This window comes from Aotus nancymaae, unplaced genomic scaffold (genome assembly GCF_030222135.1).
Source record: "Aotus nancymaae isolate 86718 unplaced genomic scaffold, 86718_ANA_hifiasm-v0.15.2.pri h1tg000083l, whole genome shotgun sequence".
Lineage (NCBI taxonomy): Eukaryota > Metazoa > Chordata > Mammalia > Primates > Aotidae > Aotus > Aotus nancymaae.
The window spans coordinates 3649313-3674210 of NW_026988498.1; the positions used below are offsets into that span (position 1 = coordinate 3649313).

The 24898-nt window shown below is 43.7% G+C and overlaps 1 protein-coding gene across 6 annotated transcripts in view; it reads right to left on the bottom strand.

Annotated features, from left to right (window-relative positions):
- The window catches only part of SFMBT2 (Scm like with four mbt domains 2), a 288295-nt gene that overhangs the window by 179150 nt on the left and 84247 nt on the right, over nucleotides 1-24898 (bottom strand). For 5 of the 6 annotated variants that reach the window (XM_021670606.2, XM_064369044.1, XM_064369046.1 and 2 more), the window contains 2 exons: nucleotides 21396-21490; nucleotides 18778-19018 (listed from right to left, as the gene is read on the bottom strand). In XM_021670606.2, coding sequence (XP_021526281.2) covers nucleotides 18778-19018; nucleotides 21396-21490 — 336 coding nt within the window. The remainder of the gene's footprint in view (nucleotides 1-18777; nucleotides 19019-21395; nucleotides 21491-24898) is intronic. The other variant, XM_064369048.1, reaches the window with a different exon arrangement.

A 24898-nucleotide genomic window follows, 5' to 3' on the forward strand; every position in this document is an offset into this window, starting at 1 on the left:
TAAGCTGCTGTCCCAGCCTCTCCCTTTCCATCTTTCTTGCTGGAGAACCTGGAGGAAAACCAGCCTTCTAGCATGCAGACATGGAATTTGGAAGAAAGAGTAGTAAACTTCTAAATTAACTTGAGCCACAGCATTTTAGGGCCTTTTGGAAACAGCAGTTGTAATCCTAACACATAAACCACACCATCAAAGCCCTCACATCAGCTGGAAGCAAAAATCACTCAGGAAAAAAGAAATTTTGAGAAAGAAGAATAGAGAATCCAGGAAGAAAGGATAAAAGGGACCATGACATTTAGAAGGAACAAAGAAACCCCCCAAAATGACCAAATCTTTTTGTTTTTAAAAACCACTTAAAAATCTTTGTAGTGTTTGAACACAGTATTCACATGTGGGTAGATTAGAAACATGCTCCTCTAAATGGAAAACAGTTTCTTTTGCTAGCAGAAAAAGGAGCTAAATTGGGAAACTAAGCAGGCAAGCGTCTCAAAAAAATTAAATCTGATCTAAACATACTGTACTTTGATGAGAAAGGGCCACGGCCAGTTATGGTAAAAGAATTTTTAATTGGCACTTATTTGCTGGTTAGTTATTTATCATTCACCCTTCAGAATCCTTCACAGAAATTCACCCAAGAAGGGCACATAAATACATACACTTAACTGAGAAAAAACCATTAACGGCACTTATAAATCTAAAGATCCATTTGGGATCTAAAATTAATTTTGATGGGCTAACAAACTGCACATTAGATGTACAGATGAAAAATGCAAAGTACGTACTGCTTTCTTCATTTCACAGAACAAATCTAATGAAATATTACTCCAACTAATACTACACCAGGCATATAAATCATCACCATTCCTTCATCTCTATGAGTCAATAAAACATTTGAACAAGAAAAGAAGTTTTAAAAAACATTTTATTTTCTTTGGAGCTTTTCAAAGAGTTTGGGTTGGTTTACGTCTGAGGGTGGCGGGGAAGTTAGCTGGGTTGGTTTACGTCTGAGGGTGGCGGGGAAGTTAGCTGGGTTGGTTTACGTCTGAGGGTGGCGGGGAAGTTAGCTGGGTTGGTTTACGTCTGAGGGTGGCGGGGAAGTTAGCTGGGTTGGTTTATATCTGAGGGTGATGGGGAAGTTAGTTGTTTCACTTCATGACGGTCTCCAAGGAAGAACTTTTGAGACATACTTTTCTAAGAAATATGCCGAACAGAAGCTAAAGACATGACGTCACTCTCTGCTATGAAAAAAATAATAATTACAGATCATTTTAATGACTATAACTTGTTCCTATAATCCATGATGGGCTTTGGGGGGCTCTTGGTAACCACTGTGTAAATATGTAATTAAGGGCTTTTCAAAAAATTGACATTGTTTAATTAACTCTGTTTAATAGCTCTGTTAGTTGATAAGAGATCATCAGAAAAATAATTAGGAAAACCCTTAAAATCATACTAATCTCCAGTTCTTTGATACTTCCTCTGATTAAATCTCCTTAGAAATACAGGTTGGCTACCGGTAATTCTTGCGGCATACCCTAAGAACATTTTAAAAGACAAACATTTAAGCCTCACGTTGTATGATCATTCTATCTTTTGTTGGATGTAACCAGATTTGTGTCAATCTTCAGAAAGCAGGTGGATTTTTTTTAAAAACCATTTCCCCTCCTTCCTTTCTGAGGGAAAGACAACTTCTCCAGCACAATCGCTGTTTGGCCTGGACATGAGCTCTTTGGTACAGTCCAGTTGCCATGAATGGCAGGAAACCCGCCGTGGTCATTTCTGCAGCCTCTGGCTCTCAGGGTGTTCAAGTGCTTAGAAGCAGTAAGTTCCGTGTCTTGTCACCACCATGAGAAGGATGAGACCTCCACAAAGGACACTTCAATGAGAAATGGAGAGAATCCTGGTGACGGAGATCTCAAGTCAAGGATGGTCACTCCACCTCTCCCACTCCGCTTTCCTTCTCACTCCTAAGTCTCAAGAATCTGTGACGAACCTCCCTATCCATGTTTAAATCCCCTCTCTTGAAATCACAAGAATCACAGACCACTTCTGCAATGCCAGAGATCATAAATGTGAAAATGCTCTGAAACAAAATGACTTGCCATCAATTAATGCTGTTCTGCTTGATCTCCAAATGGTGTGGAATGGCACATGTGGTGAAATGCTCAACACAGACTGCCTAACTCTGTGGCCTCTGGAATTTCATCCCAACACAGTCTCAGGCTTGGTCCAGAACCACTGCCTCAGACTTAAAGTAGACAGAACACCCTATGGGAAGGGCAGGATGTGGTTTAGATCCTCTCACTTTCAATCCCTGACTCTTGTATCCACCTCTGGCCTTCCTAAGACCCTCAGAGCAAGACCATGGATGTCTGTCCCCTGCCTATCAGCAACTGAGGACACTGGGATTTCAAGGACCATATCTGATGGACTGATGATGCCGATGTAAAAATCATCCAGTGTCAGTTGGGCACGGTGGCTCATGCCTTTAATCCCAGCACTTTGGGAGGCCAAGGTGGGGGGATCACCTGAGGTCGGGAGTTCGAGACCAGCCTGACCAACATGGAAAAACCAACCCCGTCTCTACTAAAAATACAAAATTAGCTAGGCACAGTGGCACATGCCTGTAATCCCAGCTACTAGGAGGCTGAGTCAGGAGAATTGCTTGAACCCTGGAGGCAGAGGTTGCAGTGAGCCAAGATCGCACCATTGCACTCCAGCCTGGGCAACAATAGTGAAACTCTGTCTTAAAAATAATAATAATTAATTAAATTAAAAATTTTTAAAAATCATCCAGTGTCTAGGATGTCTCTAGGGGAAGCCAACTCTCAAAGCAAGAAGGCTACATCAGCACCTATCACAGGCCATGATAGCTCGCTACATGTTGAAATACAAATATGTTTAATTTTTGTGTAGCTGGTCATTGCTCCAGGCTCACCGTGTTGGTTTATAGCTTTTGCAGTTTTAACAACCTCATAGGCCCATGCTGACATTAAATAAGCCACTGAGACCCACACACCAAACCAGCTCCCTCTCCAAGTCTGCTTCGTTCAGGCCCTCAGCAAGTGCTGCCCACAGCCCTCCTCCCATCGTGTTCATGGCTGGATCACGGTGGCAAAGTCAGCCTTGATCCTTCCTCTTAAGTTTCCCAGCTTCCTGCCCAATCACATCCTAGTTCCTAATTTTTTTTCCATGGTGTCCATCCTGCGGATGGTGTCTTGTCTGTTCTGGCCAGTCCCAATCCCCAGGTCTGGGGCATGCGACCTGAATTGTCCATCTGGAGGCACCATCCACATGCTGGGACCTTAACACTTCATCTTAGAAAATTAGAAAATCCATAGCAAAAGATATCTGAACTATCAGCTCTGCCCCCACCCAGCCATCCTTCTGGGGCAGCCTTATTCTGCACCCATGCTGACTCCAGTATCTGTCCTCTACCATACTTTAGTGCCATCCTGCTTCCCCCTGCCAAATGCCTTCCCAAAGTGGCTATGAACTGGCCATGATAGCTCGAAACATCTTGAAATACAAGTATGTTTAATTTTTGTGTAGCTGGTCATTGCTCCAGGCTCACTGTGTTGGTTTACGGCTGGAATAAAGACTGTTTTATACTTTAAGTCTGCATGACAAAAAAAGAAGGGTTCTACCATAGCTGTAATAATAATAGATTTCAACCCCTAGAACAGCAGGTCTTTACAATCTTGTTTTCCTCCATGCCAAATCCCCCTGAGGTTAGCCTTTGCTATTGCCACCTACTTGGTAGATATCAAAGACATTCACAACTTTTTGGAGGATTGAGTGACATACGTCAATTATTCTGCTTCACTGTGCAATAGCTGGCAATTCCCATGGCAGTAACCACACACCCTTTGGATCTGTGGATGGGGCTATCTGCTCCTGCGCTAAATGGCATTAGATTGCTCTGATGTTGATCCCACTTTTCCCAGCTCCTCTATCTCCTTCCTTGCAATTGGGTGGCCCATTATCATTTATTTGTGATATCAATATGCATGACTAACATATGATCCACCTTCTAATTTTCTGCTGCCAACACGCACTGGGCCTCAAAATCAAATAACGTGACTGTCGTCTATAAATGTGGCAGGATTTGAAAAGGCCCTCCAGTGAATAATACACATACACTAGTACTAATTACTTTTATGTGGTGGTGTTTTTGCATGGAGGCTTTGTTTTTTATTCATTTAACAACTGCTGAGCTTTAACCATGTGCAAGGCGTTGTAAGAAATCAAAAGGTGAATAAAATACCATCCTTAACCAGAAGAATGAGGATGGATGAAAATTGCATTTCTCATTACCACCTTCATTCTTAGCACTGCTCTGAGTAGTTTATACAAATCCCATTTAATGCACAAAACAATCCTGTAAGGCAGGTCTCATTACGTTCAGTTTACACATGGGAATACTGAAGGTCACAAAGTTGAGAGGGAAGATACCTAGCCCAGGTTCACGCATTGAATTAAGTGGTGGCATTAGGATCCAAAATGTGTATTTCTGATTAACAAAACATTCACACAGCCTTACTTCCATAAGCAAATGGCTGAGATCAGGTACCCAGAAACAATGATAGCACACGGCAAAAATAATCATTTTAAAGGCAGTATGATCAAAATTCTCTGAGCTTACAGGGGATAAAAAGGCAATTCTTTGACAGTATCCTGGACAGTGGACGTGGCCGAGTGAGGAGTTACTGGCTAAAGGGAAGACACTGTGCCCTGTGGCTGTATTTCAAGTGCCCTCTATTAGGGCACAGATACTTCTCTATGCATAGCGCCCTTTGTCAAAGCCTATTAAAGCCTCTTACATTAAAAAAAAGGAAAGAAAAAGAAAAAATCTGATGAGAAGGGAACTTCCCACATGAGGTTACAGAGAGCACTGGCCATCAAAGTGAGAGCAAGGTCATGTCCATTGGTCACTGTGAAGATGAGGACAGTGTGATGCAAGCAGGTCAAACAGCTTTTTTCCGGGCTCTTTTCAGTGGCCAGGGAGGCCTGCAGCCCTAGTTCAGGCTACGTGACTCACACCAACACTTCTCAATCCTGTATGCTGGCTGGAGGAGCCACTTACTATATGGAACTGAGTTCCAGAGATGCCAGTGTTTTATTTCAGTACCAGCAGAGAGCAGGGATCTTTCTATTCATCCACAGGCAGATTCCCCCAGGAGTGCTCCAAGTCCCAATGTCAGGTCTGCACGTGGCTCTTGTAAGTTTCTACAGCAGTTGAAAATGTTGAGGATAAAGACATGTTGAGACAGCATCTCACTCTGTCACCCAGGCTGGAATGCAGTGGCTCAATCACAGCTCACTGTAGCCTCGACCTCCTGGGCTCAACCAATCCTCTTGCTTCAGCCTCCCGAGTAGCTGGGACTACAGGCATGCACCACCACACCTGGTTAATTTTTTTTTATGAGAGATGGTATCTTGATATGTTGCTCAGGCTTAGACAGACACATTTTAAAAAACAAAAGAAAAGAAATGCTATCTCAGAGAAGTTCCCACCTAGACTAGAAGAGCCATACTCCCCATACTTCCAGAGATCAGAGTTTCAAATCAGCTCCCAACGCCTCTTGGTAAGCCAGAGTGAGAGACTCAAGAGTAAGGCAGAAATGGCCAACAAATAAATAAGTACACTGGGGGCCACCACGGAAAACACCCATTGCCAAAATTGAGTTCATCGCTGAGTGCACACCATCAGCCAAAAGTTGACTGTATTACCAATGTGCTTCAATATAAAATTCTTAATAACAACCATAGCGTATATTCCCCCACCCAAAACACACCAGGCACAGAGTAGAACCTCAGTACGCACCGATTGATATTAAATGTTTCCATTTCTATGGCGACAGTAATATGGTGATACAGTGGACCAAAACAGCAGCCGGCAGCCATTTTTACCCATCAACCCAAGATCTTCCTGTCAGTTCTCGTCTTCCTATTAGCAAAGAACTCAGAGAAAGACTTGCAAATATATTACCAAAGGAATCCAATGACGGAAATAGAAACTCAGCAAATGCTCAATTATGATAAATCTTTCCAAAGTCCTGAGAACGTCTAAGCATCTAAATCATAAGGAAAAAAAGTCTTAATGGGTGAATGCTAAGGGCTGTGGTTGAGTACCATCTGTGAAAACTGGTCCTCAAACTTTATGGTTCATATACACCCCCATACAAGAATTCTGAAAAACTCACATCCTCCCATCATGCATTTTCAATTTGGCATTGAGAAATGTTTCATTTATTTCAATAGTCACAAAGGATGCAATTTCCTGTGTACTGCAACTATGACATTTGGAATAAAACTCTTATATTACTCCCATAAATATATTCAGTAAATGATCTGATACCTTCCATCCTATTTAAAAACATACGTAATAGGCTGGATGCAGTGGCTTATGCCTATAATCACAGCACTTTGCGAGGCCAAGGCAGGTGGATCACATGAGGTCAGGAGTTCAAGACCAACCAGTGCAACAGAGCGAAACCCCATCTCTACTAAAAATACAAAAAATTAGCCAGGTATGGTGATGTGTGCTTGTAATCTCAGCTATTTGGGAGGCTGAGGCAGGAGAATTGCTTGAGCCTGGGAGGTGGAGGTTGCAGTGAGCTGAGATTGTGCCACTGCACTCCAGCCTGGGTGACAGAGCAGGACTCCCTCTACAAAAAATAAATGACTGAATGAATGAATAAACAAATAAAAATATATATGAATAAGTACAACTTTAACAGCCTGTATAGAGTTCTTTTTCTTCCCTGAAGTTATAGAATCAGCCTATATCCCCCAGACTCTTATCCCAACAGTCTCATATTATCTCATCCAATTTTTCTGCAACAATAACAAAAAATAAGCAGTGTATAATTAAACATCTTAAAAAATTTCATTGACCATAAAAGAAAAATTTTCTTTGGGCTTACATTATTAAAATTGTCATTAGTCTTGATCAAAACAACATAAGTAACATGGCAGTGTCATGATTAAACATAAAAAGATAAACTGGTGTGTCTGGATGTCATGGCTGGCACAGTGGGTATGAAAGCTCGATACCTCAGATGGTGACATTCTTCTCAACCAACGTGGGAGCGGGAAGAGTGGGAGAGAGGCCAGGACAGGTGGGAAACGACAGCCTGGTCTGTTCTCAGGCAGATCAGTCTCACGGAAGAGACAGAACTGGTGGATGTAGAAACTGGCTCCCTAAATCCACATGTGCCCGAGTCACCCTTAGAAAGACTCCTAGTTCACAGGGGCTCTATTTGAACCCTAGAATAGGCCCAGACATACCAGGTGCGAATACAAATGTAGCTCACGTAGCATGTGTTTAAGATTTACAAGTTATTAATCAAGCAAACAGGCTTTTAAGTAAAGTATGCTCTGTCCTCCTACACTGACAAATATATCTTCATAATGTCAATCAAAAAGTCTGGAAAAGCAGTAGTTCATAGACGACAGAAGTTGGCAAAATGCCAGGGATGACTAAATTCAATTATTACATCACGAGTCTGGGTGTTCTGTGGATGGGCCAGCAATGTTTACATGAGTAATCAAATCAAGACTTACATAAGCCATGAATGATTACATCTTTATCTATTTGGCCTTCCTTTCAGCAAAATTATTTAGTTAAAAATTTAGATTTTCACATAAATGTTCTAGTCACAGAAATCACCTAACAGAGGAAAAGATAAAATATCATTATTCTCAGTCTACTTCATCTTAATTCTTTTCATCAAAATACGTAAATTGAAGAAAATGCCAAATTCAAATTTTTTAATCATTTTATTTTCAATAATGCTATTTTCCTTCTAAATATTCTATGATTCCAAATGTCCAACTACTCTAAGATTCTAAAGTAGCTACTAAAATTAATAGGCAAAATGTAAATTAAAATTAGTGAATATCAAACATTTTAATTTAAAATATTAAAACAAAATTAAATATTTTATGTACTTTGTCAGCATTTAATCTCATTGAGCGGGTTTATAAGTAAATGAAACTACCCACAGTTCTAGCATTCAACGTTCACTCAGCTACCAATGCAAAAAAATCAACATCGGCTTCATCCATGGCACATCTAGGGCTCCAGATAACCATGTGTGACAGCAGTGTGAATTTGTATGGTAAAATATTTTGTTTTCATTTTCTAAAACAAAGTTAATATTGTTTAATATTTAAAAATATTCCCCAGTCAATGTATACAACTGTTGGAAATTCCGTACTAATTTCCTCTAGAATAGAAACTGCTCAGCATTATTGCAAAGTGATTCTTCACCATGTAAAAAATTTATTATACTTGTGCTTTCTGAAAGAAGTAATTTGATCGTTAATTTATCTTTTACTCTGACAGTGGCAACACCACAACCCACAAAATAAAAAAAATAAAAAAAAACAACCCAGCATTCAGACACAGCTGTTTTTTCCCAAGGGCATGAGAGATGTGGAGAATCTTTCCGTTTGAGCCTGATGTGTAGGTACGGGGTGCTGGAGACCAGTCCTGGACACAGGACCTGAGGGAGAGGCAGCTCCGTGCTCCTAAAGACACGCAGTTGTCTGTGCGTGTGATCCTCTGTGTTCTCTAAAAGGCACACCCCAGGCTGGAGGCCCCTCTTGCCCTACTGTAAGTGTAATGCTAACCTCAAAGGCTGCTCACGTGTTTGTTTTTTCTCAGGGTTGAGGACAGGCCACATAATGATTAAGCTGCAGGCCCTCAAAGGAGTTCAAGGCGACCCATGATGAAGGCACATTAGCTACTGCCTTTTCTTTTCTTTTCTTTTTTCGGAGACAGAGAGTCTCACTCCATCACCCAGGTTGGAGTGCAGTGGGGTGATCTTGGCTCACTGCAACCTCTGCCTCCAGGGTTCAAGCACTTCTCTTGCCTCAGCCTCCCGAGTAGGGACTATAGGCATGTGCCACCATGCCTGGCTAATTTTTGTATTTTTGAATAGAGACAGCCATTTTGGCCAGGCTGGTCTTAAACTCCTGGCTTCAAGTGATCCTCCCTCCTCAGCCTCCCAAAGTGCTGGCATTATATTACAGGCATGAGTCACCACACGCAGCCAGCTACTGCCTTTTTAAATGCATGCCACAGAACCCTGTATCCAGAAGTACATCCTCATTAGCAAAATCCCTTGTAACTAATCCCAGTGGGCACCTGTAGAGCGAGAAGAAGTTATGGAAATTGACACTGAACTCAAACAAATCACGGTGGCCCTACTGAGCAGCAGGCAGTGAGCCTATAACGTAGGTGAAATGTCTCTGCCTCTTCTTCCTACCCACTTCGTACTGGTTTTCAAGAGAATCTCGGACCTGTGACCCTGACATTTATACTTTCACAGAAGTAAAGATAATCCATGCATTTACTTCACAATCTCTCGGATTCCTACCAGCACTTTCCGTTAAGGGCATCTATATTCAGAAATATCAACTGAACATTGCCTGTTAAAGCAAAAACTAGCACAGTGATTGCAAGTGTACACAAAATGTCCTGCCTCTCCAGAAGGCATTAAGATGACGCCAGGGCACAGCAAGGGGGTGATTCTGATCCAGCTCTGAAGGCATGCCTGGGAGGGTTAATTTTATGCATCAACTTGGCTGGGCCACGGTGCCCAGACATCTGGTCACACGTTACTCTGGGTGTTTCTGTGAAGGTGTTGTTGGATGAGAGTAACATTTATACTAGTATACCCTGAGGGGCAAATTGTCCTCCCGCGTGTGGGTGGGCCTCATCTAATCAGTCGAAGGCCTGAAAAGATCGAAAGGCTGACCTCCCCCAAGCCAGAGGGGATTCTCCAGCAGGCGGCCTTCAGACTTCATTTGCAACATTAGCTCCCCCTGCTTCTATAGGAGATGGCTTTCAGACTCAAACTACAGATGTTTCCTAAGTGCCCAGCCTATAGATCTTCCCCATCAGATTTTGGGCTCACCCATCATCCACAATCACATATTCCTAAACACAAAATCTCTTGCTACGTATGTACCGATCCTATCAGGTTTACTTCTCTGGAAAACCCTGACCAATACAATTCCAAATTCACCTCTGAATCACGCCATCTAAGTTCCCAAGACTTTGAACTGAAGGTCATATTGACCAAGCTTTAACATGATTCTAGACTCAGGAGACAAGCTATGCACAAACCAACCATTCCCTGAGAGCCGGGCTCAAAAAGGCAGACTCTCCCTAATGACTGGAAGAACTGAAGGACTCAAGCTGGAGACAAGACAACTGGCATGGCTCTGGAAAGTTGGCACAGCCCTAGAGTGAAACTCAATAGAACCTGGCATGGCCCTGGAATGGAGGCGTGGCTCTAGAACACCTGCATGGGCCTGGAGTGGAGGCGTGGCTCTAGAACACCTGCATAAGCCGGGAATGGAGGCGTGGCTTTAGAACACCTGCATGGGCCTCGAATGGAGGCATGGCTCTAGAACACCTGCATGGCCCTGGAATGGAGGCGTGGCTCTAGAACACCTGCATGGGCCTGGAATGGAGGCGTGGCTCTAGAACACCTGCATGAGCCTGGAATGGAGGCGTGGCTCTAGAACACCTGCATGGCCCTGGAATGGAGGCATGGCTCTAGAACACCTGCATGGCCCTGGAATGGACATATGCCCTGGAACATGGAGCCACAATAGGACACTTAGTAAGAGGCAGCAGGGGAGTCAGAGGCTTATACAGGAGGCCAGAGCAGAGAGCAGAGTGGGACAAGCTCCCCTGTCCAACAAACTAGAGGACAATCAGCGGCACGAGGAAGAGTAAACAGATGGAGCTGGAGGGGGGATAAAAGAAGGTCAACGAGGCAGGGTCAGGTCTGGAGCAGCCAGACGTCCTACAGGCAAGTCCAGGGGGTCTTGTCTGTGCAAAGGTACCCTGGGGCTTCCCTTGCAAGTGATGCCCGAGGATCATTCAGGACATTCAAGGGTCCACCCGGAGCAGGAACAGGGCCGGATGGGAGCTGAGCCCTCCAGGCACCCGAGGTCATCACCATCTTAGCTGCTTCTGGAGCAGGCCAGGGCCAGGATCCCTACAAGGGGAGGTGGGGTGTCAAGCGAGGAGGGGCCAGATGAGACTGAGGCTCTGACAATTACAGAAGTGAAGGAGTTAACACAGAGGCAAAAATGAGACACAAGGCCATGGAAACACAGAGCACCAACTCCCCCTTGAATTCCACTCAGAATCAAACACATGCTTGACTTAAATTACATATGTTGCTGGGTTGAGAAGCAGGAGAAAATAAATTCATTTATGACTAGCACTCAAAAGGAAAACCTTCTAGTCACTGCTTCATGCTTACAGTTTTCATGTAGCGCAGAAAAACCCAAATAGCATCTGATGCAATTTACATAACTTTACATAATCTCATGGTTACCATTCGGCAAAGAACTTCCAGACCACATCTCTTCCATTTATTTGCCGCCAAAAAGACAAATTGGACAATATTCTGGACAGCAGCTTTCTACCCTACTCTTAAAAATTACCAAGCAGCCAACTCTACAACTTTTCTCAGTGATATTTTCAGTCTGACCATTCTCATCTGAAGTCTTATTGATACGATCTAATCAATAAACAAATATTTATAGACCCCTTGCTATTTTGAAAGCATAGATTTCAGAACTGGCCAGAATCCTCTTAGCTTAAAATCTACTTCAAACTGCCTGATCTGAGAACATACACACTTTCTTCAACTATAAAATAAGAAAAATACCATCCGCTTCACAAGGATACTCTGAGGATTGACAGGATTTAATGTCATTACCTGGTACCACAGGAGGAACATACGAAAATATTTTCTAATTGGAGATCTATGACACAAACAGAATAAAATTCATGATCTATTCATTTATTGTTCAAGATAACCGTAAAGAGAGTGTGTGGGGCCAGGTACGGTGGCTGGGAGGCCAACGTAGGCAGCTCGTTTGAGTTCAGGAGTTCAAGACCAGTCTGGGCAACACGGGGAGACCCCCCATCTCTGCAAAACATACAAAATTAGCCAGCCATGGTGGTGCGTGCCTGTAGTTCCAGCTACTCTGGAGGCTGAGGCAGAAGGATAGCTTGAGTGCAGGAGGTGGAAGTTGCAATGAGCCAAAATGATGCCACTGCACTCCAGACTGGTTACAGAGTGAGACCCTGTCTCAAAGGAAATAAAAATAAAAAAGAGAGTGTGTGGCATATTGTGAGTAGCGAAAAACAAATGCAAACACCCAAAAGGGATTTCTGGGGGAAAAAAACTATTCATTTTTTTACTCATAAACAAAGAGTTATCCACCACTACCTATATATGAAGGGTTTTGATTTATATGAGGACTCTTTTATGATGTGATGTGTAAATGAGATACTAAAATTAAATATCATTTACACCAAAAGTTACAAACACACATATATAAAATCTCTCTCACACACATCTACAAGCCAAGTCCATTCTGGTCTACACCACCATGAATGTGTACAAAGGCTCTCCACCCGATCAGATAGAATTCAAAACCATCTGAATTGTTTTAACAGGTCCACTCAGTTCTAGAGCACAGGTTACTTTGTTTCCCAAGTGACTCTTTCAAACACCATCATCAAAAATGGCTTTTTGACAATACAATATTAGCTGGCTTTTTAAAATATTTATTTAATGTTTTTTAAATATTCAAACATTTTTAAATAAAATATCTAACTATGGCTTTTGGGTTATTTACAGACATACTTGTCAAATAATCTTACCCTTTCTTATACCAATGTGTTTTGCTCTCTTTATACCAAGTTATCTAATATTTAATGAGTCTCTCTCTGCTTCCCTCAACCCCGGGTGCTCAGTTAGGATTCATTTTGCTCCTTGACTTTTAAGCACATATACTAAATTTTCTTATTGATAAACAAACAGAACTCCAGTTACAATGTCAGATAACCAAAGAAAATAATGTGATTGTTTATGTTCCCTTCATATTACTGAAATGTCATTTACATTATAAAATATAAATTTTAAAAACGGACAGTCTCATAAACACACCACCTAATTCACTTCTCGGAGTCCACAGTTGAGCTGTGGTCACAGCCAGATAAGTCCTCTTGTACGGTCCCTTTCCCGTCCCATGTGCCACCTGCCAGCATCTTTTCCTCTCCAATCAACTACAGTAAAAACAGCAATTCCCAAAAACAGTCCTAAAACCAGGCTTTCAAACTTGGCAGGAGCTGCCCACATAAACATAAGGCCATCTTCACACTTTCTCCTCACACTTCATGAATAAACATTCCTTTATGCAAATGAGTTGTATATTAACTAACTCCACTAATTTTGATTTAACGTTGAATGGTAAATCGAGTCATTCTGGCAAGACTGCAGAGTACTCAACTCAAATGACAGAAATTTTAATAATGGGGGAAATAAAAATTAGCAGCAGGTCTCCTAAGGCACTATATAATTCCAATACTTTTATTGCAACAGTAGAAAGCGCTCATAAATACGTCTCCATTTACAAGCCAAGGGGTGTTATTTGGAGCCGCATCGTCACACGTACTTACCTGCAATCTTCCTCAAGCATCCTTTTGGGTGCTCCGCAGGCACCAGCTAAATCTCCAAAGCTCCCCATCCCCAGACATTAAAAGGTAACGTCGCCGCTTTTCAATAAATAACAATGAAGTCGTCAGTGGATTAAATGATTTCCGTACATTCTCACCATAAACAATAATTATGTGGCAGCTGCCCTTTGCGAGCATTGCGTGTGCTTATGAATAAATCAAGCCTTATTGATTTACTAAACCAAAACGTTTTACAGTTTGCTCCACTAATAAGAGCTATAATCCTCCGCAGCACTGAGTGACGCTTTAATGTAGCATGTTCCTTAATACTTTTAATATGAAAGATTAGCCCCGATTAGCTCACAAGCAGGCACGCTGCTCTCTGAACGGCCAATTGGCCACTGGGCCCCGGTCTCTAAACGCGTCCTTATTAACGGAGCTCTCTGCCTGCTGATCTGAATCCCCTGGTGATGACATCTCCTGGAGCTGCCGCCATGCTGTTTCTCCTTCCTTGGACCATTTAACAGAATAATGATGGCTTGCATTAATTCACAGCTTACATTAATTTAAAATGGCAACGCAGGAAAACATGGGACTGCAAAGAGTCCTATGTGCTCTGTAATGCTATTACCTAAAATAATAAAACCGATCTCTTTCAGTGCAGTGACTTCAGGTGCTAGAAGACTACTCTGGACAATCCCAAAGTGTCCTTGAAGATCTGGAACTCTGCAACCTCAGCCTGACAAGCAAAGGCATTCTCTCCCTTCTCCCATGAAACAAGGGCAGAATTCCCAAACACTCCCGGGCTGCTATCCACAACCAACTGACTTGACTCAGCTTCCACGGATTACTCAGTTGAGGACTAAAAACTCTCAGTTCTCTGATTCCAATGGGGAACCGGGTTCTACAGTTCTTCATGGGGGAAAATTCTACCCAGGTACTTACCGTAACTTCCCGACCTAATGACAGTGTCTCCCAATCTGTTAAACTGTCCTCACCTCCAACAGTAATTCAGAAACTTGATGTCTGTGCTTAGGACAGACTCCTGGGCTAGATGTTCACAGATCTTCACTCTAAAAGAAACTCCACTCCTTGTGCATTAAACAGGAACACTAGCACTCACACCCTCCTTCCTGTCTCCCTTCACAGGGATCACAAACCAAGACATTTCAGACTGGAAAGCTCTTTAGAGATTCTATACCACAACTCCCTTCATATGGTCTGGCTGGGTCCCCACCCAAATCTCATCTTGATTTGTAGCTCCCATAATCCTCACATGTCACGAGGGAGACCCATTAAACCTCTTTTTCTTTATAAATTACCAGTCTCCGGTATGTCTTTATTAGCAGTGTGAGAACAGACTAACATACCCATCATCCAAAGATGAGAACCCCAAGAAGGGGACTCGCCCATGGAGCTAAGTTAATGGCAAAGGCAAGGTAAGAACTCAGATCTTGGGCTGCAACCACAGGCCCCTCCCTTTATACCACTCTGACTCCTGGAATTGGTAAAAAAAATCTCCCTCTCACCAAGAAGCCTCCCAAACAGAAACATTATGCATCACAGACTGCTATAACTCCTGTTCATATACTGCAGTGCCTTTCAAGTTTAACCACAGTAAAGATCGACCAGGTACCGTTACAAAATTTAAATAGTATCAGCTCTCTAACACAGGAAAAAAAACCACACGAACAAGAATCCTTGTTCAAAAAATAGATTCTACTATTCCCTCTGGAACAACTGCCGCCTGTGGCTACAAAGCAATAATTATTCTGTCCTACAGCAATCAATAAAACCTCTTGCCCCATGATCCTGCTATTTCCTGACTTTGCTCTCCATACTAAAGATTTCCAAGTCATATTGATCACCTACTAAATTTTTTTGAGTCCTTTAAAAAATATCAGTGAAGAATTCCTCAAATTAGCATACGTTGTTACCAATTGAGAAGACTTTAAATATTTCCATCACATTCATGGTTTCACTTTTTCCAAGGTTTTCTCATTTTTCTTTTCAAACTTGTCATTTTAAGTGTGGCTGTGTCTTGCCTAATAGCACAAAGTCAGTAGGATACAAATTTGATGGTGTTTCCCAGAGTCTGACTGCTGCCACATTTGTCTTCTGAGGGAGAAGGAAGAATTGATTAATAAACTCTACACTCTTTCTCAAGCAACAGCATGGATTTTTACCAAGGGAATCCATTAGCTCTTAGAGTCTTAAGATTCAAGACCCCAGAACTTGTCTCTAAAACTATTCACTAGAGAAGCTATTACAAAATGAAACCATCTTACATGCTTTCCAAGGGCCTTTCAAGACTCAAGTGTCAAACTTGAGTCGTGAGTCATGAATGTGATGGTAAAACCCTCAGCGACGACAGGGCCTGAGGCTCCCACCCCCTCTATGTGCCCCCTCTGTGTACCCGTCTCCTGGCGCACCCAAGCGCGTACATGGCCCTCCAGCATAAACGCACCTCCCGAGTATACAGGGGCATAAACGTGTGGCACCTGCGTGCAGAGTTGGGGGTAGGAGGAAAGTCTCTAAATCTCTAACTAGACCTGATATTTCCCCAATATTCCATCAGTATAATTTATCCGTCAAGGCTGATTTATTTCACAACAGATCAGAAATCATAGGTAAATTAATCAAACATTACCCCGTAGCCTCTCACCTCAGTGGTGGTTTTAATTCAAAGGCAGTTCTAACAATGTCACTCAGGACTCATTTAGGCTGGGTCTCGGGCTGAGTGAATCAGACATTACCAAAAGCATGAGCATGCACTGTGCCTCCCGAGGTGTGCCTCCTGACCCTACAATTTGCTTATTCAGAGCTGGAGTGGGAACTAAAGATAAAACCTGACTTAATAACAGCTGTTCTCCAGCACGCACCTGAATAGAGAGGCTGGAAATCCAGGCTTGCAGTTCCAGAGAGAAGGTACACACGGCACTACTGACAGCACAAGGAAGGAAGGTGAAGTAGGGCACACACGCTTCCTGCCTTGGTAACAGCAACCGTTCTTTTCCTTGCTATTTCAGACTACCATGTGAGCCGCACTTTCACCTTCTTTACTAGATCACTCAATTACTCGATGAAGCTTTACTGCGAATTCCTCAAACACAGGCAGCGCGTGCCAGAGCTGGTGGACACAGGTGAGTGGGCTCACGCCATGCAGCTTACTCTCCGGGGAGACAAAGTGCACTCTGTTCAAAAAACCACCCAAGTGAAAGTACAGCTGCATCTAAATGCCCACCCACTGATAAATGGAGAACAAAATGTGATTGATCCGTGCCAGAGAATATGATTCTGCCTTAAAAAGGAAGGAAATTCTGGCTGGTCCGAAGGTAGTGAGTTACCTCAATTGATTGTTCACAGTCAGTTACAGATCGAACTCCTTTTCTACTCTTTCCCCGCTTCTCACTACTGCACTTGACTAGTCTTAAAAAAAAAAAAAAAAAAAAGGGAAGGAAATTCTGATGCAAGCTACCGTGGGGATGAGCCCTGAGGACACTATGCTTGTGGGATAAGCCAAACACAAAAGGCCACACAGCCCAGGATTCCACACATGTAAAATGCCCAGAACAGGAAAATCTACAGAAAGTACATTAGTGATTGCCAGGGGTTTGCTGGGGGAGTGACTTTGGAGGTGATAAAAAGAATGTTCTGGAATTAGTGATAATGGTTGCACAGCCTCATGAATATACTAAAAAAATCACTGAACTGTACACTTTAAAGTAGTGAATATTATGGCATGAGAATTAGATCTTAAAAAGAAAAAAACAAGAAAGCACGACTGCAACCGTGATGAACACTGAAGGGCCAGGCAGCCACGTGGTGCAGACAGGGTGTGACCTGGCCAGTCAACCTCGGTGCAGGAGGAAGAGGAGCTACGCTGACAGCTGCAGGAGGAGGAGGACACAGAAAGGAAGGAGGTTCTCGGCATAGGAACGAGCAGGTGCAAAGATCCAAAGCAGGAAAGACAGAAGGAAGACACTTTTTCTCTTTCTTCCGAGACAACAAAGGGTCAAAATGTCAGCTAAGCCCATGGCAACGGGTCGATCCTGACAAACGTCACACAAATGCAACTCTTAGCTCCAGCCACTTTTATGACCCCCTTCTTAGCAGGCCATCAATCACACATAACAAAGGGTAGTTAAAAACCACAGGCCATTCCCAATAATCAGAAAAGCAGTATGTCATAACCTAAAAAAAAAAGAGATAAAGCTCCAATACTGTGAAAGGCTAAGTAACGCAACTGCTAATACCACGGACGGAATGAACCTGGGGATTTCACCTCTCCAAGTTTATGCATCACTTCAAGATGAAAACAGGCAGCTAGCTACGAAGAGGACACCACACATGTTTGCAAGGTGGCATCCAGAGCCTGCAAGTATCCCTGCTGCCATTATCACAAAATAAAACAGAGAGTGGGGTGTTGAGATTCACGTATTAGACTGCCCTCAATTTTCTCACTTATGGGATCAGACGAAGGCCTTCAGTGCATTGATCATGTGCAGCCCATTCTTTCACAGCACGCTCTCTCCTCTCAGCACTGCTGGCGGGCTGAGCCTGGTAATCACCGGTTATCGGGCTGCCTTGTGCATTGCGGGGGGTTAGCAGCATTGCCGCCCTCCACCCACTAAATGCCAGGAGCACAACTCCAAGGGCCTCCGATCAAAAATGACTCCAGACATTGCCAGGTGTCCCCTGGGGTTAGGGTAAAACTGCCCCAGTAGAGAATAGCGGCTTTGTAGCAACTAAATTCACTATGTCTATATGGGCTTTGACCATTCCCTTGAGAGCAATGTCATTTCTCTCATCTGTATGGTTTTCTAAAAGCCGGACACCCTGACAGCCTCCCCACAAGACAGATGAAAAGTTATTAGAGACGCCTGCTTAAGACGCTCTTCAGGTACCGTTCAAAACGTCGACTTGCTGAAGCAGAAGAAAAGCAACATGGCCAATCGCCAAACAGAAGACCTCAATTCCTAGTGTCCCTTCAGCCTTCCTTTCTTACCCTCCAAAAGCAATTTCAGGATTAGGCGCACTTTCAGTTCCTAAAGGCCAGGGTTGGCTCCACTGTCAGGACCAGCTCCAACATCTGAAAATGCATGGACTTCCCTCCAGCTAACGAAGCCTGTGAGAAACAGTTCTAAAAGAACTGGGAGACCTTGGCACTAAGATCATTAGGGATTCTATGCAGGGTTCTCTCTGCTCCTTGCAAAACTACAGGCATCGTAAAGGATGACAGCTTATAAATGGAAGCCTTCGAAACAGGGGCTCACCGTCCGGGGGCATCAACACCTTGTTGTTCTGAGTGCACCACCCCACGGGGTGCAAGTCCGCTATGACCACATCACACCAGAAGTCGGCCCTGCGGTCCTCCCCGTAACCGCAGTAGCGCAGAAGCAGCAGCTGTCCACACGTGGTAATGATCGTGGCCACCCAGTATGTGTCCGGGTTGTTCTTATTGGCCACTTCCAATTTCATTCCTGGCTGGAAATTGCTCTGAATGCTGATTTCAACCTTAAGGAATCAGAAATACAGAAAACCCGTTACTATGCTAGACACCTGCATCCAGAAGATTACAAAAACCACTAAAACGTATGGCACTTACAAACAATATTCCTGTGGCTCTAAAACAGGAGTACATTTGTCTAAATAACATACGATGGAAGCCACAAATGTAATGCTAAACATTACATTTACAGCCAGCCACGTTAAAAAAAAAATTAATTTAATTCTAACAATATATTTTAACCCAATATGTCCAAAACATTATCATCTCAACATGTAATCAACATAAAAAACATTAATGGAATGACCAACTTTCTTCTTTTTGAATAAAGCCTCCAGAACCTGGTGTGTATCTACACTCAGAGCACAGCTGAATGTCTCAGTGTGGACTACAAACATTTCAAGGGCTCACAAGGACCACAGGATAGTGGCTATTCCATGAACAGCATAGCCCTAGAAAATGGATTTGATCTTTAATTAAGGGTTATAGTCTATTGATATTTACCAGCCCCCACCCCCAGGAAAAGCTTTCCAGCCTGGTGGATCTTAACATTCCAAAGCTGACATATCCACTGTCTACAAGCAGCCTGTTGCTTAAAGGAGATGACAGAATAATCAATCACACTTGCATGGGTCTGAGGCTACTTTTCCTTTAAACCTGGCACACAGATCTGGAGACTTCTGCATCCTGAGGGACAGACGCCAGCTCTGCCCCTCAGGACACTATATTGTGATTAAAAGGGAGGTGGGAGGATTGACTGAATCAAAGAAAGTGGGAGTGACTCCCTACAGAGAGAAATTGATAACTTCTCAGTACAGAAAGGAAGGGAAAAAGTTGTGATCAATGTCTCTTTCCTAAACTGCCTAAAACAGCTGCCAAATCATCGCAGCATCTTAAGATATAAATGTTAAATGGCTTTTGTGGAACAGTAACCACATCGTACACTTGAAAGCTTTGCTATGTTTTAATATTTAGCTCTTGGTTTCACTAAATAGCTACAGTCACATTCAGAATGAACTAGTAAACATAGCATGATGAGTATAAAGAGAAATGGGAACATGATCTACCTTTGCACAGTCACAGAAATCTAATAAAAATCTTAAATTCCTTTTGAAAGGACACTTCACCTCCAAAAAGAATAAATGTTGTATTAAAATATGGAATCCAATCGGGCATGGTGGTGCATGCCTGTAATCCCAGCTACTCGAGAGGCTAAGGTAGGAGGATTGCTTGAGCCCAGGAGTTCGAGGCCAACCTGGGCAACATGGTGAGACCCAGCTCATAGAAAATACATAAATAAAAATAAGGAATCAAAGTTCTGGCTTCCTCATTCAGCCAAGGCGCCAAAAGGAAGAACAGGTTAAGAAAGCGCCCCGATTTGCTTATGAAACTCAGGATGAATCTTTGTCCTGTATGGACAAAGTGAAAAATGTTTCTCAGAGTTATATCTCCATTTCCATTTCCTTTAAAAAAAACAATTAAAGACTAAATTTCCAGGGCCCAAGTTCTTAGAACCCATGTGAGTTAGTCTTTTCCCTGCTAATGATATTATATATTACCAATATCTTACACCAAAGCGAAAACCTGATAAAAACTCACTTTTTTTTAAAAATTTTCTGGGACTTGCCCACTGCTAGGCATGTTATTTGCATTATTCAAATAAAGATTATTAATGAAAATGGTTTGTTTGGTTAGATCCAAATGTTTTCATGAAATTTACGGTTAGTTCCTCTAATCTGACTCATCTGCCCATGAGTGGCTGGAAATCTTTTGTGAGCTTTTTCAAAATCAAAACATTAATTGAACATATAGTCATTATACCTACTAAGAATATATTTCACCTACTTGTTTAGTTTTCTGGCTCTTTACTTACTCAAACTGACCTTACCTGTGGTCTATTTTCCCTGTAGCTATCCTGGGAAACCAAACTAACTTCCAGGTCTCCTCCTCCTTCCTAAGAAATTTTGGCTGAATTTCCCTCTTTCCTTTTTGTTTGAAACAGGGTTTCACACCATCACCCAGGCCGGAGTGCCGTGGCGCAATCTCAGCTCACTGCAATCTCCACTTCCTGGGCTCAAGCAACTCTCCCACCTCAGCCTCCCAAGTAGCTGGGACTACAGGCATGCGCCACTATGCCCAGCTAATTTTTGTAGAGATGGGATTTTGCCATGTTGCCCAGTCTGGTCTTGAGCTCCTAGACTCAAGTGATCCACCTGCCTCAGCCTCTGAAAGTGCTGGGATTACAGGTGTGAGTTGCTGTGCCTGGCCACAAATTTCCCTCTTTCCATTGCCCTCCTTCCATTGGGTTCTCTGGCTTTTCCCTGTAGATTCCTCCCCTTCCCACCTTCTAGACACAGAGCAGAGGACACAAGCTGCTTTACATACGTGTTTGAATGATGTGTGAGGAGCAGCACTTGCTCCTGTCTCTTCCAAATATTCTCCCCAGTTGAAGCCAGTTTCCTCCAAGCTTGAGCCTTCTTCTGTATAAAAACAAAAGAACAGAGTATCAGTTCTGGAGTGGAGAACAGAAAGGTGCTGGCCTGCAACTGAGACCAGAAAATCCTTCATGCAAGACACAAGCTAATTCCACAGTTTAGAAGAATATGGCTGCATTTTTTGCAAAGCTTCAGTCCACTTAGAAGTGTTGACTGAAGAAAGGAAAACACAGGACATTCCACTGTGACCGTAATGATGAAATCAAGAGGGACACTGGGTTCTCTGGGGTGAATAACATGAGGCTTGTTTCAACGCTTACTTGCTACATGTTCATGTATTCACTTCAAATCAGCTTCAGTGGACACCGCAGCCTGCAGGGAGGCTGGAGGACAAGGTGAAAGAAACCATCGAGCACTGAGAAAGGACTGTGATGTGTACGAAGAACAGCACTAATTGTTATACAGATAAAGCACTGCCTCTGGCGTCATTTTAAGGGGAAAAAAAGAAAAAGAGGCCCAAAAGAACTGCTGGAGTGTGTGGGGCCATCCAGCCAGTCAACAGTACAAACCAACCAGCTGCCTGCAGCCGGATGCCCAGCCAGTCCGGGGTGGGGCCATCCAGCCAGTCAACAACACAAACCAACCAGCTGCCTGCAGCCCGATGCCTAGCCAGTCCGGGGTGGGGCCATCCAGCCAGTCAACAGCACAAACCAACCAGCTGCCTGCAGCCCGATGCCCAGCCAGTCCGGGGTGGGGCCATCCAGCCAGTCAACAACACAAACCAACCAGTTGCCTGCAGCCCGATGCCCAGCCAGTCCGGGGTGGGGCCATCCAGCCAGTCAACAGCACAAACCAACCAGCTGCCTGCAGCCCGATGCCCAGCCAGTCCGGGGTGGGGCCATCCAGCCAGTCAACAGCACAAACCAACCAGCTGCCTGCAGCCCGATGCCTAGCCAGTCCGGGGCTCCCAACTCCAGCCTACTGCGAGAACAGAAACCAACAGAGTTGTGTGTCTCCAACCACAAGGAATAAAGAGAAATACCATCAAATGCACAGCAGGGCTCTTAAAATCGTAACTATTTGTGGGGGGTGAGGGGGATGGTTTCTTCTGTTTTTTTAAGAGACGGAGTTTTGCTCTGTTGCCCAGGCTGGAGTGCAGTGGCATGATCCTCAGGTGATCCTTCCCCCTCGACCTCCCAAAGTGCTGGGATTACAGGCGTGAGTAGTCTCCCAAGTAGCTTAGACTACAGGTGCGTGCCACCACGCCCAGCTAATTTTTGTATTTTTTAGTAGAGATCGGGTTTCACTACATGTCAGCCAGGCTGGTCTCAAACTCCTGACTTCAGGTGATCTGCCCACCTCGGCCTCCCAAAGTGCTGGGATTACAGGCGTGAGCCACTACGCCTGGCCAAAATCATAACTATTTGAATTTCACAAACCCACACACCCAGGCTTGAAGGAAATCAAGCAATTCCCCAAACATTTAAGGCTATGTGTAAGATAAAACTTGTATAGTCAAAAAGCATCAAATAACGCATCTTAATGTACACATAGCATAAATTTGAACCAATTGGCAAGGTCATGATAAGAAAAGAACATACAACAGAAAGAGCTGTCTAAAATGCACACAAGAGTTTCAGAACTTTAGATTATCTTCCTGCAATAACGTCCAATGGATACTGATGTTCAACCCATTTATCTTCAAGAAACAAGAGCCTATGTCACTGGCCAAGAGTAAATACTGCTTTCCCTCTCGTGGCTTGTGCAGAACTGATATCTGATCCTAACAGATGGGCCATGGGAAGTGGGATCGAATAAGAATGCCTTCTTCTGGAGACTATCGCTGCTTTTTGTCTACTTGAAATTTTTATTTTTATTTTTGTTTTTGAGACAGAATCTTGCTCTGTCCTCCAGGCTGGAGTGCAGTGGTGCAATCTCGGCTCACCGCAATCTCTGTCTCACGGGTTCCAGTGAATCTCCTGTAATCTCGAATAGCTAGGATTATAGGCTTGTGCCACCATGCCCAGCTAATTTTTGTATATTTAGTAGAGATGGGTTTCTCCATGTTAGCCAGGGCTGGTCTTGAATTCCCAACCTCACGTGATCCTCCTTCCTCAGCCTCCCAAAGTGCTGGGATTGCAGGCGTGAGCCACCACACCCGGCCTTCTTGAAATTTTTAAATTATTAAGTAGGAAAATTAAATCTCTCCTAATACTTTATAAACTCACAGAAATTGAAGGAAGAGGATCGTTTTTGTAAAGTCAAAGAGGCAGAATTGAAAGGCTATCTTAAACCCTCTCCTTCTAAGTCCAAGTTGCTTAGAATGGCCTCCTCGACTTTTACTTCGATCAAGTGACTTATAGTGAAACATCCAAAAAAGAAAAAGCCATCAGGAGAGAAAACCTTTCCTTGGTGGCTCTCTAACATTCGGTCCCACCCAGGGGCTGAAGCCCTTCAAGCAGAAATACGCTTCCTGAAAAAAAAGTCAAGGGGTCCTATAGCCTCCAGGGAAGATGAATGACACCAAGATTAGAGCTTCAAAGACACAGTGAAGTGAATTAGAGAGAAAGCAGTCATCTTCTGGAAAACACCACAGGGTGGCACCTGGTGGCTCTGCTGACAATCCCCTGCCTCCCAACAGCACTGGGTACCTCGTACCAAATCTGCTTTCCAGTGCACTGGTCAGAGGCATCAGCTCAGCACTACGGATCTGCCCCAGCATCCTGATGCAGTATCTATACCAAATCTGCTTTCCAGTGCACTGGTCAGAGGCATGAGCTCAGCACTATGGATCTGCCCCAGCATCCTGATGCAGTATCTAAGGACAGCAAACCTGCTGCAGAGAAAGTCCAGAGCTTCTTTCCATCCCCCTTGTCTGGACTCAACTTGAACCAGACCATCTTGCAGCCCCCCGCCTTCCCTAGCCTGTCAGCAACTTCCAGCTCTACAAAGCAGCCATCGCCCTCCCAGGAACATCCCAAGAGTTCTGCTGTGTTTGGGTGTCACCTCTCTGCTACAGGCTTGCTGTGGTTTGACTGTGGTCTGTCCCCTCCAAAAGTCATGTTGCAATCTGATCCCCAACGTGGCAGTGTTGGGAGCTGAGGTCTAGTAGGGTGTGTCTAGGTCATGGGGGCAGATACCTCATGAATAGATGAATGCCCTCCCTCAGGAGTGAGTTCTGGCTCTTGAAAGAATGGACGAGTTCCCTCAAGAGTGGGTTGTTAAGTCTGGCTTCCTTGGTTTCTCTCTTGCTTCTTCTCGCCATATCTCTCTGCACACACCTGCTCCCCTTCCTGTTTCTGCCAAGAGTGGAAGCAGCCTGAGGCCCTCACCAGATGAAGCCACCCACCTTAGACTGCAACCACTGTGAGGGGAAGCCATTTATTTCCTGCCTGTTGCTTGCTGGTAGAAAAAGTAAAATAGCAAGAAGCTGAAGTCAGCTGTCAGGTGATT